A 20565-nucleotide genomic window follows, 5' to 3' on the forward strand; every position below is an offset into this window, starting at 1 on the left:
AAAATGGTTGTAACATTAATGATTAAGATGTAATTTTGTCTGATATAATAACGACATGAACCGACTAATATATCGTATCATTTGTTCGATAAAATCACGAAGCATAAAATAAATATAAAAAACAGATTACTTTGACGGTGAGATAGATGAGGAGGAATTGTACCGACATTTAATAGATGTGGTGTGATTCAAAAGATAATCGATTTATCCATATGATAATTTTTGTGGGATTCTTAAAGTCAATAATAGGAAGTAGACCGCTAGTCAAGTTTTGATTAAAATTTTGAACCGACAAAAATTTTAGTGTTTAAGCCAATCGATTTTTTTTACTTGATATTGACTCTAAAAATTATAGTATAATAATAATAATAACTAGCAGTATACTTAAACTCGAGTTTGGTAAAAAAAAATTACAAAAAAAAACTCTTCCTTTCAATTTTCTGAAAGTTATAGTTTTTCATGAGAATGTCTCATAGATAATTTATTCATGTGACGAGCTTGTTCATATTTATAATAATAAGAAATATTTTTACCATAAAATTAGTACTTTTTCATTGATGACCCAAATAAGTTCTTTGTCTGGCAAAATTGACTCGTGAGATCGTTTTATAAAAGTTTGTGTGTTGTTACGATACATAATTTATGATAAAATTTCAAAATAAACTTATAATTTAAATAATGATAAAGATCTAACATATTATAGACGTCAATATTATTTTTAAAAACTGTATTTTTTATGACATTGAGACTGCGCTCTAAGGCCATTTCTAACCACAAAATATATTTTTGTGTAAATTTTATACTAAAATAGTGTGATTTCTGCACCAAATACAACATTCATCTCCAACCCATTTACTGCAAATCTTACACCAAAAAGTTATTCTCGAAATATTCCTTTTATTTTACATATATTAATTATTATATTTTATGTAATATATTTTTAATTATGACTAATGTTTTATTATTAATAAATTTAAATAATAATATTTAAGTTTATAATTTAATTATATAATATAATTTAAATTATATATAATATGAATTAATATACGAAAATTATTTAAAATGAAAAATATGAATACAAATTCAAACATAATACAAATACAACTTTAAATATAATAAGAATACAACTTCAAACATTTGAATGACTATATGCATCTCACAAATAAACAATTAAAGCATTTAGTAGTGCGAAGTGAGCATATTTGTCTTTTATTCTTTTATATCGACTGAGAAATTCTTGAAATTTGATATGTTCATTAACAACATGTGATATTCAAATGCTAAAATTGCAAAATGATTAATTGAAATTGGAAAATCAACAAAAAAATTTGAAACTCGACAACAAGAAATGGCATTGGCTGTCCTTCAGGAGAAGAATAGAGTTTTGTACACATGGATTTAAGCACAATTGACGATCCAAAAATGCGTGAAATAGTTCGAATTGAACGAGCAAAAATTATGCAAAAAAGAGAAAGATACGGACAACAAGATGTTGACACGTTTGGAAAATATTTGGGTGATTTTGGAGGATCCGGATCAAATTTACCAGATTATTGATTATCCAGTTTGTTTTTCTTCTAAATGTATTTTCTTTTCGATTATTGTCTTCGTATTTGCTTTTGTATTTGAATTATGTGTTTTAAGTTGTATTTGTATTTCAATTATCTTTTTCAATTTATTTATGAATTGTATTGTTATATTAATTTTTTGCATTTGTATTAAAATTATATTAATTATAAATCATTAAATCAAATTAGTCTTTAATTAATAATAATTAAAATAAATAAATAAATATTTTAAAAATCAACAATTATTATTTTTAAATTTATATGATTAAATATCTCATTATTAAAATAATATCATAAATATTAGACTATTATTTAAATAGTATTTATAATTTTTAATACAAATAAATATAATAAATAAAAATAAAAAAAAATAAAGAATAAAAAAGAAAGGAGCCCTGCGTCAAATTTGACGCTGGGGAGTGGGGCCCCCCATTGGAACATATATTGGCCAAAATATCGCAGCCCCCATTGGAACATATATTTTGCATCAAAATGGTATTTTGCACACCATTTTGGTGCAACATTTAATATATATACTGTGATTATCATGCATGCTACTTTGCTTATTAAATAGTACTGAACTCGATGACTGCAAGTTGTTACGTATACGTACGTACTAATTAATTAAGTGTCGGGAAATATATAGTGGCATGTACATTTCATGAAATATCAGCGAGTTGTTATCAGGGCATGTGAGGATCGAGCATATATCAACTCTAGCTAATAGTTATTATCATATGAATTGATTAAGTTAACTAATCACAATTTATGATTTTGTTAGCGCAAGTTCTGAATAGTTGTAAGAAAGAGTTGTTGATGATGGCTTGGATATTAATAATTATGATGAATATAATATGGTTAATGATGATGGCTTGAATATTAATTACCTACACCAAATCGTTTAATATTTAAATGGTAAAAAGGTAGCGTTTCGAAATCGAATCAGATTTTGTGAGTGCTTTTCTACAGTTGACTCGGTTACCTTTTATATTTTTCTCTATAAATAATGTTCCGTCAAAACAAATTGATTAGTTATTTAATGAATAGTAGCCAGAACAACGTTAATTAACCTAGAAAATCTTTCAAAATATATTAGAGAGGAATTAAATAGATTTTTGTATATATGATAATCAAGTTACCATATTTCTCCAAATCCAAAGATAATTAGGATAAATACATATATATTTTTTAGTGCTATTAAATATATAACAAAATAATTAAATTGCAATCAAGATCATTGATTTAAAAAGTAATTAATAGTGCATTGTACTTTTTAGTGCTATTTTAAAAATACAAGTTGAAAATAAATGCATGAGAGAGAAGAAATCATACTTAAAATATATATATATATAAAGAAAATAGAACCCCCAAGGGCCCATATCATGTCTACTCAGTAGACCCTAAACTCGTGGTTTTCATCTTTCTCTACTCTTTGGTAAATAAATTGCCACTTTTCTTTCTTTTCCAATTGCTAAAAATAACCATGAATTCTCCTTCTGCAACGATCATGTCCAAGGATTCTGTCGAAGCTTCAGCCAGCAAGCACCAGAAGCCGCCGCCGCCTCAGCCTCCACTTAGCCGCTACGAGTCTCAAAAGAGAAGAGACTGGAACACTTTCGGGCAGTACTTGAAAAACCAGAGACCTCCACTCACAATATCTCAGTTCAACTGTAACCACGTCCTTGAATTTCTCCGATACCTAGACCAGTTTGGAAAAACTAAGGTTCATCTACCCGGTTGCATGTTCTTCGGGCAGCCCGATCCCCCCGGGCCTTGCACCTGCCCCTTAAAGCAGGCTTGGGGAAGCCTTGATGCCTTGATTGGACGGCTCAGGGCAGCTTACGAAGAGCACGGCGGATCACCGGAAACAAACCCTTTTGGCAACGGATCGATCCGCGTTTACTTGCGTGAAGTGAAGGGATGCCAAGCGAAGGCAAGAGGGATAGCATTTAAGAAGAAGAAGAAGAAGAAAATCAACCATCCGATCATGAATCTGAAGCAACCCCACTTGAATTAGCAAGGAAAAAATGGTAACTTTAATTTTGATCAAATTTAAATTAAATCACTAATTAATATGCGTAAGTTATAATACTCGTGTGTGTGGATTTTTATTTCGTAATTAAAGCAAGTAGCTTCTGTCTGATAGCATCAAATTCGTGGAATTAAAAAAACCAAAAATCATTAGATTTTCAGTCAATAGCGTACCTTTGATATATGACAGCTATATCTGGAACCCATAGAGGGAAGCAGATGAAATATGTTCGGGCAGGACCACAAGATCACAAAGAACAATAATAGTATATTAAAGAATGCTATACTAATAGACAAACCCTAGATCCACAAAGGAAAAAACCCTAAATTACATAGCCGCTGTGGGTGAATCAGCTCCAGCGCCTAGTAAACTTAATATCAGATGAAGGGAAAAAATATCATGTGGTAAGAAACTGTTAAATGAGTAATTAATTAAGTCCTTCTCTTTGTTTCTCTCTCAAATCATGCAAAACACTGTTGTTTTTGCTTCGTAATTTAAATGTTTTCTTTTTTACTCTTTTTGGATTCTTTAAGATTTTGTCCCCCAAGAACGACCTTTCAGCGTATCATCTTGTCTGTTTTTTTTTTCACGACTGTGGACGTGTATATATATATCCAATACACACACACACACGCTTAAATTTTCCACTCCAGAAACTTATCACTAGCTAATTTAGTAAGACTCCAAACAATGTGTTTAAACACACACGCTATGATATATATAGTAGAACTTTTAACAAAAAAATAAATAAAATTGGTGAAATTATTTTTGTTACTTCTTGTTAAGTTGCCCACGTTGAAGTGAAATATGCACAATGTAAGAAAATGCATGTTCCAATACTGTTGACGTATGTAAAATTAGTTTCTCAACGTGTGTGTGTGTGAGTGTGTTACAAAAGTTTCTTTCAAATTTGAACCAACGATTTTTAGTTCTTTGTTTACTGAATGTTTTTATGTGCCGAATGTGTATAAAGTGAGAATATAATGAGTATTTCAATATCAATGTATAGAGTTATATATACTTGCATACATATACATATATGTGTGCGTGTGTACATGTATACTAACTCTATCAGAAATATTTCATGAAATGCTTTGTGAATTTAGGTCATTATTGTATACCAAATGATTAGCAAATAACAATGGACTTGGTTTCTGTCATTATATTTTATTTTCTTACCTGATGTTGTAATTATGCCTTTCATGGTGATATCGTAGTGGCTCAAACGTTGTATTCTCTATATATCAATGTCATTGTTCTCGAAAAAGACATGCCTGTGAAGTTAATTAGTGGCTAATTAACTTCGCATAGAGCTATATGATCTGGTATGGAGATATCGGTTGAAGTACATTCCTCTTTTTGATCAATCAAAACCCCTTCCCAAACTGTACAAGCTTCTTCCAAAGCATACGGCTTTCTGGATGTGGATGATGATATCTATATAGATGGATCTTATATATATATGGTACAATGAAATACCACATGGGTAGATATCTATATGAATCCAAATCTGCCGAATCACTCATGGTATGATCTTCTACATCCTAGGTCTTCCCGTTCCGTCATCTGGCTTATGTTCTTCATGTAGCATTCAGACCGAATGAATCTATGAAATTACGTCGATACTTCCACATATTGTTAACTGCAGAACTGAGTTCCTACAATGATGCCCACATTTTGACCTCACACTAGCTAGATCTTTGAAGTAAGTCGGTGTAGATGAGCTAATTATTCAAATCCACGCTCTCCATTTCTAGCTTTCCTTAAACGAGACTCGTTCTTCAATCTCAAAACAAAGACCCTTTGGCGATCAAGTCAAATGACTTAGAGATGGCTAGCGTACCAAAGAGGAATGAGTAGTTTTCTCGTCTATCAGGATGATCAGGACTATATAGTGTTGTTGTTTATGTTTCTGTTGATCTTCGGAACAGAGAACAGTACAAGTTGAAGCAAGGAAAATCATTTTTCCGCGAGACGAATTTGCCCGTCTTTACGTGCTATATGGAATAACAATCGTTCTCAAGATATAACAACTCTAATCCAGAAAATACAGCACTACAAATTCCGGATGTCAGCGAACAAAGATATGGCCGAGCTTTCAAGTTTTGGAAGAAAAGAATGCAACGAAAATGTATGCAAAAAGTGTCTGATGAATGCATGCAGAGAGACTATTTAAAGAGTGAATCACACAAGCTCTGAAACATATTCAGAGGACACACCCTTCTGCGACAAGTCATGGGACGCAACCTTCTGTGATAAGTCATTTGGGGGCGTTGTGCACCAAAAATTCAAAGGACAATCACACGAGAAGCGATTATTTTCCAAATAAAATTTGTCCAAAAAGTTTAATATGGTCAAGAGACAGCACACACTGCCCCGGGTCGAGATTTTATTTTGCACATTTCCAATGTATTTCACCGAGACTCAGCCTATCAACATCTTCCTCTTCTAAAAACTTCTGGTACCCCTTGGGACCAAACTCTTAGCTCACACTTGGAGCTAATGTAAAAGACTTTATTTAATTGACACATTTCCTAATGTGGGACAAGTCTTTTCTTGTCATATTTTCCAAAGTTCATTCATTACTCATACCTATATAACATGTGCTTTAATGTACCGGAGAATATAATAGGACTAAAATCTCAGTCCTTCTGCATTAGCAAATCCGGACCGTTTATCAACTTTATATGTATTGCTTATTTCTTCTTTTTGAATGTCCTCTGTCCCTACAAGCCTTTCCAGGATGCCTAGAAATTCATCTTTACGAGATCGGGAGGTAATTAAGCAATATATATATATATATAAATATTATCCTGTCAGCTAATCGTAGGTAGATATCAGTGTGTGTGTAGATATCAGAAATGTTTTGGATCAGGAGTTAATTAATATTTAATTATACACATATTAATATATATACGGGGGAGCATGACTAGATAATTTTATTTCTCAGTGTATATACTAAGATATTAAGTAGGAAAAGCCATTCACGTCAATTTAATTTTTTAAATATAATTTATTACTCTATTTTATTTCAAATAATTAAATTCAGCTCTGTTAACTATATTGTTAATGTTGTTGCTAGTGATTTAATTATATATATAGTTTGGTTTAATAAATATTTATCATGTACAAAATTGTGACAAAAATTTTTTGTTTTGCAGGTATTATGGTTAATAATTGTGTTGAATATTGGAGCAAGCACAGGAATTCAAGCATAAAATATAGTATGTATATATATGTGTGTGTGTGTCTCCGCATCAAATTTCTTCTCTTCCCACTATTTGCAGACATATATATGTATAATCAAAGTTATTTAAAGTTAAGTACNGGACGTATATACTTAATAATCTACTACTTCGATTTCTTTGCTACAAGATTTGTACTTTGTGCGAGCAGTGCGAATACAGATTATCATCGAGAAAACTTCAAATTTTATTATCTTTCTGAGTTTTCAATTTTTACATTGATATCATGTATGCACACTTTATAGTACGATTAGGACTCCTCATCTTCCGCGGAATATTTTGGGAAAATTGCAAAAAGAATTCTCTAAGTTAATACTCTTTTTTACTTTTTGTCCCATTTTTTATCAAAATTTGTTCTTACTGTATTAAGTTGGATTTTTCAATATTCAACGTCAGCAGACTCACAACACGATGAAAAACAACGAAAATAAGATCCAACTTTATTGAACTAAAATCAAAGTCTACATACTTACAAGGCAAAAAAAATAAAATGGGTCGATTTCGAGATGATTTTTGCAATTTTCCTACTATTTTGGACTTGTATTTATGAGTATAATCAATATTGTTTCAATATAGCATAACTTGATTTTAAAAAATAAAAATTTCACTTTGAGATTTATAAGAATTAAGTGGAATATATAGGTCAAGCCTCTCAACCAATTAAGTAACAAAATTGCTTCCAAAGGGGACTCAAATTCGAGTCTTATAATTTGTAAAACCCTTCCCAATTCAAAAATGTTATATATGTAGACTAAATGTTAGTAGCTGAAATTAAATTTAATAATTTAAAAAAAAATAAATTTAATACCAGTTACTTTACTGATTCGTTAAATTCGTGGAGTTGATATTCGAGAAAACTTATGCTTGTTTAAATGGGCCACCCAAGGCGCATGATTCGTTTTCCTCTCGTTCTGGCCCAATAGATCTCTATTTCCGGATTGACAAAATATCAATTGGTTTCTTCGCACCCCAGCTCCAACATATCAAAATAAAATTTTCCAAATCCCATTCTCTGCCATTGTCCAGAATCCTATTAAACATGTCCCCAAAAAATCCTACAGAGAAATCCCTTGGTGTGAACTTTACATATAAAATGTTCGAATAATTTTCAATTTTAATTTCCTTTTTCACATTTACGACTTTTGAGCTTTTTCCCGGAAGGCCGAAAATAAATTGATAATCTCATATATAATTAATATATCGTTTCTCATAATTTAATTATAATAAATAAATAAAATATGGATTGACCAATTAGTTGATTTTATTAGCAATTTTATCTTATTATTTTTTAAAAAAAATTGCCCTTACATGAATATGACTTTCTTTACATATTATAAAATGTTCGCATAATTTTCAATTTTAATTTCCTTTTTCATATTTACGACTCATGGCAGTCGAAAGCGGGAGCCATGATCGACTCAAACGAGGTATTCGGAGTTCGACTTCTCTAGTTTTCAAAAAACGACCCATAATAAGTCAGCACCGTGTAGTATTAATATCTGATTTCACCATAAATGACTTTGGAAAAAAACAGATTCGACACATTAACCTAATAATGAATATGTTAAACATTAAATTAACATGCAATTTTTTGATGCGCTTGGATTGGATTCCAACAAATGTGTAAACTAATTTTTAGGAGGTCCCTAATGATGGGAGAGTTACATAGGTAGCCTATACAAATGGATCAATCCGAATATAACATCATCATAACACATTCTCATTCGTTGCAGGGTCGGCTATATATATGGATAAGAATAATAAATAAATAAAACATTTGCAGTAAATCACCTTTTTAAGATGCAATTGGCATCGATCTATCATATACATATGTATAATCCATTCTCTTTTATATACAATATAACCAAATTCTTAAAGGCACTGCCCACTTGCCAGATGCGAGATACAACTCCATTATTATTTCCATGCATCCTAACCACTGTGGGGACTATTATTCCATCAGTACTATCAACATAATTTAATACACGCACATACACATTTCTGTAAACTAGTGATTGTATACACACTTTATATATAAGACCGTACATGATGAAATAATTTAATGAAAGGCACTAATGTGGTTCTAAATTATCATGTATTTGTTTCTATTTGAGAAAAAAAAATGATTAACTTCTTGTAATGTGCTCCGTCAGCATCTTGTTCTACCCACTATATATATGAAATGAGCTATAGTTTGAGTTTGTACCTACTCGATCAAATGAAGTTTAGTTTTTGATTATGTTATTAGCCAACATCAAAGCTCATGATGATCCCTGAAAAGGGGTATTAAACTTTCTAGATATATGTAATTAATGTATTACAACTCAGACATTCTATACATTCAGTTTTGATAGTAATATTCATCAATCGTGTCAACGTATGTACCAACTAATAAATAGATTAATGTCACCTCATTGGTGAACATAAAAATTGACACGGTTGGTGAACAAACATAACAAACTGTTTATACATCTATATACACAGTCTAAAATTGCTAAATTAGAATTGCTTTGGAGCTAGTGGTGCCGACAGAAAAGGGAACTGGAACCAGGAAACATGGAAATTGATTGTGTTTCTTTCCTCAATGAAATAATTATAATGGGACATGTTAATAATATTTTTATTATACTAATTGATGGTGGAGCATATAAATATTATTATGAAATTATACAAGATAACATACAAAATCACCTCAAGTTATTATACATACAACATTTATTTTAAAAAAGAAAAAGAAGAATACAATTAAAAAACGAAGACTGAATAGTAGAAGTGGGATCATATTCAATACCAATCTCTAATATATGATAAGTGATATCAAATCCTGAGTTCTGTGTGTCTCATCAACTTGATAAGATCACAGTAAGTCTGATCAATTTTAATTTTTTGCTCTCTCTGCTTGAATACTTTATATACAACGAAGAGGATGAAAGGGAAAAAAGACGATCAAGAAAATCAAATATTTCAGCTTCGAAACCCTAGTGAACTAATGTAATTATGAAAATGACACTGAAGGAAAGTTAAGAAAAGGAGAAGAAAAAAACTTACTGGCGTGAATTAATCAGGCTTCAGATAGGGTCTCAGAAATGCTCTCCAAATGGGGCCTCCACACGCCAACTCGGCCTCGCCGCTGATCCCTTTGCGTTGAAATCTTCTCCGACAAAATCTCACTTAAATAGCGATCGGAAATGAGTAGATTTGTCACTGAAACATTGCTGCCTCCAGTAGCGTTCGCTGCACTGTTGTTATTTTTAGAATACTCTTTCTTTTTTCTCTTCGATCGGGTTTTCTCCGGCGCCGGAGGCAGCGGCATGAGGAAATAAATCTTGCCACGCTGAAGGTCCGCGTCTGGAGAAACGACGACGATTTTGGGGCACACACCTTCATCAGAAGAAGCCTTTGATGGCTTCTTTAAGACGTGTTTGGGGTGCAATTTCATGATTTCTGCTGCTTTCACAGTGCCAACGATTTCTTCAACGCGGCCATTAGCATGCACGATTCGGATCACGTCGAGTGCCCCGCATGGCAGAATGCAAGATATGCAGCATCTGATTGCGTTTTTCATGGCTGCCGATCTTTCTAGCTCTCTCCCTCTCATTTTTCTTTCATTAGGAGAAATGAAGTGAAAAATTTAAGCTGACAAAAAATAAAAGGGTGTTTTATAAAATTAAAGAAAAACTAGTGGGAGGTTGAAAACAAAAGTCGTGAGTTCGATGAATTGTTGATGCACTTATTTATATTCAGTTCATTTATTGATTTATTTAAATATAGAGATAGAGATACAATTTGAAGAACATACACTCTTCAAAATTCATTTTACAAATTCCATAAAAAAAATACATTTTACAAATAACAAAATTTGATTTGTGAAATCATATTTCATATAAAGTGTTAGTTGTCTCACAACGATTAGATAAACTCCCTGAGAGTTACATAATGGACTTGGACAATCTTCCCCTTAGAGCTAGCTTTTGGGGTTGAGTTAGGTCCAAGTCTCAATTTTAACATGGTATCAGAGCTCAGGTTCCACCGTTATGTGTTAGATTGTCCATAGTTGGGCCACACGTTCTGCCCATAGTTGGGTCATTTGTAAACTTCACGCTCCAAATGTTCATTAATAGGCATGAGAATGGTGTGTTAGTTTGTCCAACATCGGTTGGATAAAATCCCTGTGAGTTGTATATATAGTCTTAGACAATCCTTCCCCTAGAGCTAGTTTTTGAGATTGAGTTAGGTCCAAATATTAATTTTAACATAAAAGAGATGTCAAATTTTTAATGATATTATTTTGGGTTATCACTTCCTTGGAATAAAATCAATTAATAATTGCAACTCATTTGTACTTTGCCTTTGGATCCATTCCGATCCTACACTTCTTCTCATCCCCCCTCCCCACCTTTAGTTCAATAATTTCGGGTAGGGTGTGAAGGGCTGGGGGGCTTATTCATGTGGAGACACATGTCCTCCATGATTGGTATATCCAACTCATCCAATTGACCGAGCACATGTGTTTGAAAGGATACGCGACACTTGTCAAGATAGTTGATTTGGCCATATCATGGAGGATAGGCAAGAGTGGGAAAGCTCTATATATATGTAGATTAAAAAGGAGATTTATGGGGTTTGTGAGGAGTGTAATGTGTGAAGAAGGGGAAACAAATGGGTCGATTATTTGGGGTTTTGGAGATAGATAAATGGACCTTTTTCTTTTGAGAGTGTCAGTGATAATTCAGTATTGACCCCTAAGCAGAACCATGTGGAATGTGGCTTTCGTTGGAAAGTGGACATCGGGGGTGAAAGGGATATAATTTTAGGCTTTTGAAGTGCTTTGACCCCGTGGGCCGAATTTCGCTACCCAAAAAAATAGTAATTAAGTCGGTTTAAGGCAGAGTACTTGATAATATCCTGCTTAATTGTTGCCATTTTAATGTCTAATACAACATCATACCATTTAATAGTCGTTAGTGGGCAACATGTGAAGGATGGAGTAACATTTGATATATAATTTGCGTTCATTAATGATGAATAAGTTCATTTTGTAGTTTTTTATTAATTAGACTTAGACTAACACATTAAAATGTGATTCATAATTATTTTAAATATGATATAAAAATAATAGGCGGAAAAATTTCTTCACCATTTAGTTGCAAAACTACAAGAGTGAGTCTCATATGAGACCGTCTCACGGATCCTAATCTGTGAGACGGATCAACCCTACCCATATTCATAACAAAAACTAATACTCTTAGCATAAAAAGTAATACTTTTTTATGGATGACCCAAATAAAAAATCCGTCTCACAAATACGACCCGTGAGACCGTCTCACATAAGTTTTTGTCAAACTACAATGATAAATGTATGTATGTGTACTATTTCATTGTGACAATTATAGTTTTCTTTAAATATATCATTTCTCACTCAAGTACCAAACTTTATTTATTTCAATTTTGAGGATCGACAAATCCAATATTTCATTCAAATATTTTAGTTTATACTACTTACATGAGTTATATTGTGTATTTTTTTCAATTTTAAAAGAATCAATTGTCATTCAATTTACAACAATATCTCAAAACTGAAAAATGCTTCCAAATTTAAAAATCGAGTAACATGTAAGGGGCCAATTCAAAACTAAAAGTTTATGCAACTTGTTTCTTCTAGTTTTACAATCGAATAATGTAGGACTGAGCGCTTGTCGGTTTATCAAAAGTTGTAATCGGTGCTAACTGTCAAGCCCCGAGACCGGGGTTAGTCGACACCGGTGTTGTTCAACAATCACATAATCATCAAACAACAAGCCTCGTAGCATAATATAAACCAAAACCAGTCTATTTCATAATTAACTCAAAATAATCTTGTCTTACAGCGATAAATTCCAAAGCGAAATAAAATATGCGGAAGCATTGTACAACTCGAATCAAAACTTAGAAAGAACTTAAGCGAGAAATCTTCATATATCGAAACTTCATCACCAACCCCGAAGCATGTCTTATTCATCCTCGTCTACTTGATCTTCATTCTTATCCGGGGAGAGATGTAAGGGGTGAGTGTTTTGGGAAACACTCACCAAGTGGAGGCCGATCGATTACCACAAGTACATATAAATATAATTTAAAACCCATATTGCAAGCTGATTTTCAAAACGTAGTATATCATATCAGATCATAATCGGAACAGAAATGCGAAACAGAGATTGTCAGATAATTCATGAAACGTCTCCCGTTTTAAAAGTGCGGAATAATTTTATTTTATTTTTTTAAAAAAAAAAGCTCGCAATCACAAAATGACATTTAAAATAATCGTATTTATTTGCCAATAAAAGTAGTGCAATTTAAAAATAACTAACGTCATCCAAAATCAACGTAAACGTAAACGTGTAAAAATCGTAAAATCATCAACATATAAAAATGTGTAACTCCTCTCAAAACACATGAATCAATATGCGGAAAAATAATGGTCCTCGGGTCGTATCACCGCACATGCCGCCTGCCTACTCAGTCTTCGGCACCTCTGGTTCCCTGATCAAAATGCTCACCTGCATCACACACGCCTAGTGAGTCTAAAGACTCAACACACCTGTACCAGTAATAGCAAGTACATATACGTAGCACACAACAGTGAAAAATAGCATAATAAACATACATTTCATGAGCTTAAAAACATGAACATGAACGTGTCGTGTAAAATCGTAACGTGTCAAAACATGTCTCATCATGTTATCATATCGTATGCGTAACCGTGACCTGTCAAAACATGGTAATAGCATGTATCATCGTATCAGCATATACGTGTTAAAATCTTAATTTGAATTCCGTTAATTAGCTGTGACTTTCGTATTATCATGTCATCATGTCAGTCGATAGATCCATCTACGTGTAACCGCGGTACCCGGCGGCGAGGATCATCAGCGACGGCATTACCCGCCCACTGAGTCCAGGCCTTATATGTCATCGTGTCATCGTGTCAGTCACAACTAAATCACTTCCTTCAAAACGTGTCATCATATTCATCACTTAATAAAAACATGCATATACATAATTTTTCCTTTAAACCAAGCATGCAACGTATTTATCATAATCGCGTAAAAATCATAAAAATTATGCATAAACATTTAAAATATCATATATTTGTGCTCAGGGCGCTGCCAGGATCGAAATTTCACCCCGGGTGCAAAATAACCATTTTGCCCCTGGAAACCCAGGAATTTTCGTTTCACACCTGGACCTCTAAAATTGACCCGAAGCTTACCAAACTCCTTAAAATGTCCCAAAACATTTTTTTTAAAAGCGTTCCTAGACGTAAACTCGAACCAAAAACAGAACTTAATCGATACGTTTTAAAACTTGGACCAGGGTCCCGGTTTTTACCCGAATCGATTCGAAATTTAACCGAATTTTTTTCCAACTTTTTATAATATCTTACCAACACTTAAAGCTCCTAAAACCATGCAACCAAGAACCTAAACCCACGGCTAACTTTTCCAGATGGTCATCTAACTCTCGGCCCTTTTCTTAACTCACCTTACAACACACGGCCCCACCCCTTCAAACCTTCGGTCCACTCTCCTACCACCACATGTCAGTCTTTATGACTCATCCTTAAGGCCCTAAAGAACCTCTTAAACCAAGCCAATCCAAGGAATAAGCTGTTGCACACCCATCTCCCGAAGATTATCGGGTCTTGCCAAGAAAGCATCTCAATCGAGCTATTCTTCCCATGATCAAGCTTCTTCCTAAACCACACACCCATGGCTCACTCCTAGCACCTTACTAGACCATATTGGACCTGCTTGAGCCACGGCAACAGCCCCACGCACCTCACCTTGGACATGCACACGCGAACCATCAACTCACTACCCGAACTAGTGTCGCCTCCAAGCGATCGGCCGACTATGCGAGCAGTCCCAGCAGCGTTCGAGCCATTCCCAGCCGCGTCTCATACCCACCAGGATCTGGTCCAGGCCTTGGATGGCCCTTGCACTGTCGGCCCCATCCTATCACCGAACCACAAGCAAAACAAGCCACTCTCTCAACCAATCTCTCGGCCCTAGCATCTACTTGGATATCTACTGCACTAAGCCCTGAGAACAGTCCGTGAACTTCAAGAACGTGACATAAACAGCCCCTTAAGACCTTAGATCAGCAGCCCCTTGCACAAATATTCAGAAACGTGAGCATTTACTCAAATCATGCAAGTTTCATGTCAAATTTTCGATGGACAACATAAGCACACGAGAGATCGAGATAAACACATGCACATACATATANTTTATAAATTAATTTATAGCGTTTTTGAGTGCATATTTCTAAAATTGGAATTTTCAGGTATTTTTACCCGCAAGATTTTAATTTTTATGGTACGAAAATTTTTTCGAATCGATGAACTTTTTAAGGGTTCGGATAATATTTTCAAAAATTTTCCAACACGAAATATTTTTCGGGAGCGTGTTGAGATTTAATGGGCCTACTCTTAAGCTTGTTGGGCTTAAAATCATTTTTAACTTTTAATTAGTAACTTAGGACCCATTAACAAATCGTNTCCGAACCCTTAAAAAGTTCATCGATTCGAAAAAATTTTCGTACCATAAAAATTAAAATCTTGCGGGTAAAAATACCTGAAAATTCCAATTTTAGAAATATGCACTCAAAAACGCTATAAATTAATTTATAAAAATAAATCGTGTAATAAAATAAATTTCCTGAAAATTCTCCGGTCTTCGATCCTCGTTCGAACGCGAAATGCAACTTAAAAATCATTCATGCATGAACCTTTAAAATTTCATGAAATAAATTCTATCATGCAATAATAATGCATAAAATACTTAAAAATAATTAAACACATAATTAATGAAATAAACATACATTTACTGCTTTAAAACAATTTAATAAAATGACAAAGAAATTTAATAATTTGCATGCATGTGGTTCCCGTGGACTTTCAAATTTTCGGGACGTTACAATTCAGAACAGAACGAATCAGAACAAATGAAAACACTGTTATTCATCTCGTTATCCATGGTCAAATTGTCCCCAATATGTTAGTCCTCTAAGGGGTGAGGCCAAAACACAGTTTTATACCCACTGATGGGGGCCGGAACACAGTTTTATACTCACTGATGGGGCCAGAATACAGTTTTATACCCACTGATGGGGGCCATATAATTTACAATCGTCGTTCCATATCTCACTCGAATCATAATAGTGCACCACAGAATCAGATGTATCAAACAACACTTATCGAAATTTTTGAATGAACTCAGCAGAATCAAAGATCATCGGAAATATAAGGAATATATCGTACATCGATCGAGATTTTATGAAATACATAATAGCATTTTTGAAAATTGTTTGACATACATACAAGCATGTCATGAAATACTTATACAAACTTTAAGTTACAAAGAAATACATAGCAAAAGCCCACTTACAGATTTCGTTTGGATTAAAATGCTAGGAGGACGTGCCAAAAGAACTTCGTTCAAACAAGGTTGAGGTAGAGCTTCGTCTAGGCTGCTGAAAATGCTAAATTTTGAATTCTTGAAGTTATGGGGAGGGAGTTTGCTTCTTATATAGGCTTGAATAACCAACTATAAAGGTAAGCCCGTATCAATCCAAGAATGTCGATGATTGCTTAATCAAAGTGATGATTGCACTTTTCTCTCCCGAATGAACGTGACCTCTTCTTGATTCAAGATACACATCCGAGATTCATGAGTGATTTTGGTTTTCCTTAAGTGCAAATGGAACTGCATGAATCTCTTCCAAGATTGGTGCACTTCCATATTGCACATGGTGATAAATGGTCAATAATGAAGGGACAATGATTATTCAAATTTTCAAGGTTATGATTGTATGGAACAAAAAAATGTTGTGCCAAAATAAGCTGAAATTTCCTATGATATATATAGATTTTTTTCCGTTGCAAGATTTCGGGTCTTCACACTAATGATAGAAGTCAAATATTTTAAATCATGCAACACCTCAAACACCACATTTTAATTATTTTACCCAAAGTGGACAATTATTGTACCCAAATTATATGTTTAGATGCTATAAAATTGTTGTATATTAACTTTAGAAATATCAAAGCCTAAATTATGGATTTTGAAATTTTAAGCTAAATCGGTAAATATTGGAAAATTATTTAGAAATTGATGTGAAATGAATTATTTGTTGCGGGATCGGATTCTTTGGGAAAATCCTTAGGAAATTTCAAGTGGTAAATTAAGTATCAATTGATCTACGCGTGAACTGTTTTATTATGACGTCAATAATGACGTGGGATGGAGTTAAGTATTTTGTAATGAGTTGTGGCGTTTTTTATATGCTTATGTGAATAATGTGATTGCATTCACTCATTTTTTTGAGTTGATATGCTTAGGTTGATAAATGATCCTTATTTTTATCTTTTGAAAATAATAAAATAAAAATATACCAGACCCTCGATGCTACGTGCATGGATGAGCGACGGATTGATGTCGCGTTGCTGCATTCTTGGCACAGGTGGCCATTGTTCCTATTGCTGATGCGATTCGTTTGGACTTCGTTTTGGTATCCATTATTTTTTTTGTTACCGACCCGCATTGCGTCACATTGCATTTCATTGTATTTTACTTGATTTTATTTCATGTCAGTTATATTTGTCATAATTTTTCTGGTTCGTCGTACTAGGACCTGACCCATCGTTTCTTTTTATATTGTGGTCATTTTTTATGTCATAAAAGGTTATCCAGGAGGCTTTGATGTGTCTGGTGGAGCATCAAGTAGCGGTGCCCAGTAGTTGGGTTATTATTGAGAGTTCCCAGATATATAAGTTTATATATGTGTGTATTATATCATCGAGTCATACATTTGCCGGAAGATGCCCTGTGTAGCTGTATCGTTACTTTTATGATGTTTTGGATTGATAGTTTTGTGATCGAGTCTTGTCGGCTCTGCATGTGTTAGTCATGGCCAGTGCATCTATAAGTTTGTGAATTGATGTTTATGACTTTGTTATGTTGTTTGAAAATTTTTTGGATGTCCTACTTACGGGGAGGTCATGCCGAACTTCCTATTGGCCCAAAAGGAAATTTTTCTATGGCTTTCGTTGTTTACATTAACGAATCTTGGTTGTTTGGTCATTAAACACTAATCAAGAGCACGGGCCCCTCACATGGAATCTTGAATTTCATTCACAATTTTAATTTTAAGCGTAAAAACTTACAAAAATTAATTCAAAATTTAATATAATGCAAATTCGAAGTTTTAAGTGTACATAGCTTACGAAATTCAATTAGAATCAAATAACATAGAATACAACAATTTGTCACAACATATATCATTCTTATTTCCGTTAGAAGTCACTAAAGCTTCATATTTCATTTCGTAAGATATAAATCTCATATCTTATATTATCATCAATGAATATAATAAAATATCAGTTTTTTCTATTTAAGGAGCCATATAACTTTTCAATAAATGGATTAATATCATTTAAGTTTCAACGCTGATCAAATTTGATGTTGTAAAATTTTATATGTATCATGATCACCTTTTTCAATCAAGTCGAAATTTAAGATCTCAAGCGCATTCCGATTTTTTGTTATTTAGTTTCAAGAATTTTCTTAAAATCAATACACGAAGTATTGAATTCTTGAGCCAAATAAACTACTTGAATGGACTTACTTATATTCATGTGTTTAGCGTAATCTTTGTAGTTCATAATTTTCAATCTTTTCATATGACAGAGAAAAATGATCAATATATTCTTAGTTCTTCAATAAAAATAATCGAAAGAACGTTACATTTAAATATTATAACAAAAAGAATCAATGAAAAATTTTAAACCCTGATGTTTGAAAGAACTTTCTTTCTTTCTTTTACATGGATACTTGACTAACTTGAAAGTCGAAATAACCATGCTAAAAACTCTTCTGACATCCTAATAACGTTCTTGTTTTCAAGTCGGATTCATTCTACCTGGTTACCAACACGAACAGAAAAAGAACAAAACTATGTCCAAAAAATTGTTCACTCAACTCACTCCATTTTCCGAGCAGCATCATGTGCCTAGTCGACAATGGCAAGATAAATGTAGGTCCATAAATGTAATTTTCCTTAGGACAAACAATAATAATAATTATTATCTAATTAATTGTGACCGACAATAATTGGAATTAGGGTTAAGATATTTGTACGCTTAAGACATGGCCCAAATTTATTTGGACCACATACATCATACAAGTCCTTGAGAAGAAAGCCCACGATTACCTTTGCAACAAGACAATTGAAATAGAGTTGGAAATTTTAATAAATACAGGATGTGACGCACATAACGAGCTGAAATTCGGTGTCTATTTCTCATCAAGAGCAAAACGTTAACGAACATAAAAAAAATTTTATGAGACGATTTTACGAATAAATTATATGAGACGGATCTTTAATTCGGATCACTTATGAAAAAATATTATTTTTATATCAAAATTATTACTTATTATTATAAATATTAACATAATTGACATATCTCACAAGAGACCTATTACATTAACGAAACAGGGAAATTTTGGGTAATCAAAACGACTTGAATGATAAAACTATTAGACATGTTAACCATATAATAGAGAGAGAGTGAAAAAAGGATGTATAAAATACTTTGCAAAATGGTCTTGAAATTTTCAAATAGAAATTTTATAAGCTACGAAGAAAGTAATCGGCAAAGTTAAATGGAAGAAATTCGGCAATGTATGAAAAAGATGGGAAAAAAAATGAGCAGAAGATAATTTAAAAACAAAATGATATATAGAAATAACTCATCCAATATAGATGAATCAATGTATGGTGAAATTAGTGTCTGTTGATGCGATTCATATCTTCTTAAAAGACAACGTGATGTACCTCTTGTTTAACGTTATCTTTGCCACCCTATTTTGATGAGACGGTTTAGAACGATGTCTTTTAGCCCTGTTCAAAATCAAACAATATTTTAATTATAACTATATAAAAAAAATTGATTATATATGTTTAATCAAACAATATTTTAATTATAACTATATAAAAAAATTGATTATATATGTTTTTCTCTTTGCGATTTTGATCTTTTATGTTACAAATTTCAATTTTAGTCATCTATCTTTATTTTTGTTGTTGCAATTTTAGTCTTTTTTTCTCAACGTGACACTGGTGTGGCATTGATATAGTGCTGACTCGTGTAATGTCACATTAATAATTCTGATGAAAAATGAATAAAATTATCAAAAATCAAAATGATATACGACTAAAATTTAAATTTTATAACATAGATAACCAAAATTACAAAGAGACAAATATACAAGACAAAAAAAAATTCCTACATATGGATTAAGTTTTTTGAGAGTTGTATATATAGATTAAGGCAATGATACCCAATTGAGCTAGTTTTTATGGTAGAGTTAGGCCAAAGAGAAGAATCTTAACACGCTTTTAGAGCTCATACCAATCAATATATATTTGATTGCTCTTATGAGCCACCCATTAATTTCTTATAAATTTCACGCTCTATTAGGTGTGAGACGTGTGTTAGATGTCTCACATCGATTGCATTAATTTATTTAGAGTTGTATATATGAATTTCGACAATCATGTATAATAGAGACAAAAATGATTTAGAGATGTCTCACAGCTTTTCAGCTAGATTAGCTCATGTAAATCTATTACTATTATTAAGAATCTCTATAATAGAGAAAAAAATGATATCTTGATT

The 20565-nt window shown here is 32.8% G+C and overlaps 2 protein-coding genes across 3 annotated transcripts; one reads left to right on the forward strand and one right to left on the reverse strand.

The window, feature by feature from the left end:
• The first annotated feature begins 2938 nt into the window (after window positions 1-2938).
• Window positions 2939-6924, forward strand: LOC140984263 (protein LIGHT-DEPENDENT SHORT HYPOCOTYLS 9-like). The gene is made up of 2 exons (XM_073451542.1): window positions 2939-3598; window positions 6762-6924. Exon 1 carries the CDS (start codon window positions 3052-3054, stop codon window positions 3583-3585), a length of 534 nt encoding a protein of 177 aa, XP_073307643.1. The 5' UTR covers window positions 2939-3051; the 3' UTR covers window positions 3586-3598; window positions 6762-6924.
• A 1657-nt stretch (window positions 6925-8581) lies between these two features.
• Window positions 8582-10551, reverse strand: LOC140984985 (uncharacterized). Of its 2 annotated transcripts, none has more exons than XM_073452698.1 (2): window positions 9894-10551; window positions 8582-8784 (listed from the first exon to the last, which is right to left on the reverse strand). In XM_073452698.1, exon 1 carries the CDS (start codon window positions 10441-10443, stop codon window positions 9907-9909), a length of 537 nt encoding a protein of 178 aa, XP_073308799.1. In that variant the 5' UTR covers window positions 10444-10551; the 3' UTR covers window positions 8582-8784; window positions 9894-9906. The 2 variants fall into 2 exon arrangements, with proteins under 2 accessions (XP_073308799.1, XP_073308801.1); XM_073452700.1 differs by lacking the exon at window positions 8582-8784 and adding an exon at window positions 9099-9118.
• Window positions 10552-20565: the final 10014 nt, after the last annotated feature.

Source organism: Primulina huaijiensis, chromosome 9 (assembly GCF_012295235.1).
Source record: "Primulina huaijiensis isolate GDHJ02 chromosome 9, ASM1229523v2, whole genome shotgun sequence".
In the NCBI taxonomy this organism is placed as follows: Eukaryota; Viridiplantae; Streptophyta; class Magnoliopsida; order Lamiales; family Gesneriaceae; genus Primulina; species Primulina huaijiensis.

What these genes read in the sequence shown, in the direction of transcription:
- LOC140984985 (XM_073452698.1), bottom strand. Translation starts at nt 10,443, where the DNA reads ATGAGAGGGAGAGAGCTAGAAAGATCGGCAGCCATGAAAAACGCAATC.
- LOC140984263 (XM_073451542.1), top strand. Translation starts at nt 3,052, where the DNA reads ATGAATTCTCCTTCTGCAACGATCATGTCCAAGGATTCTGTCGAAGCT.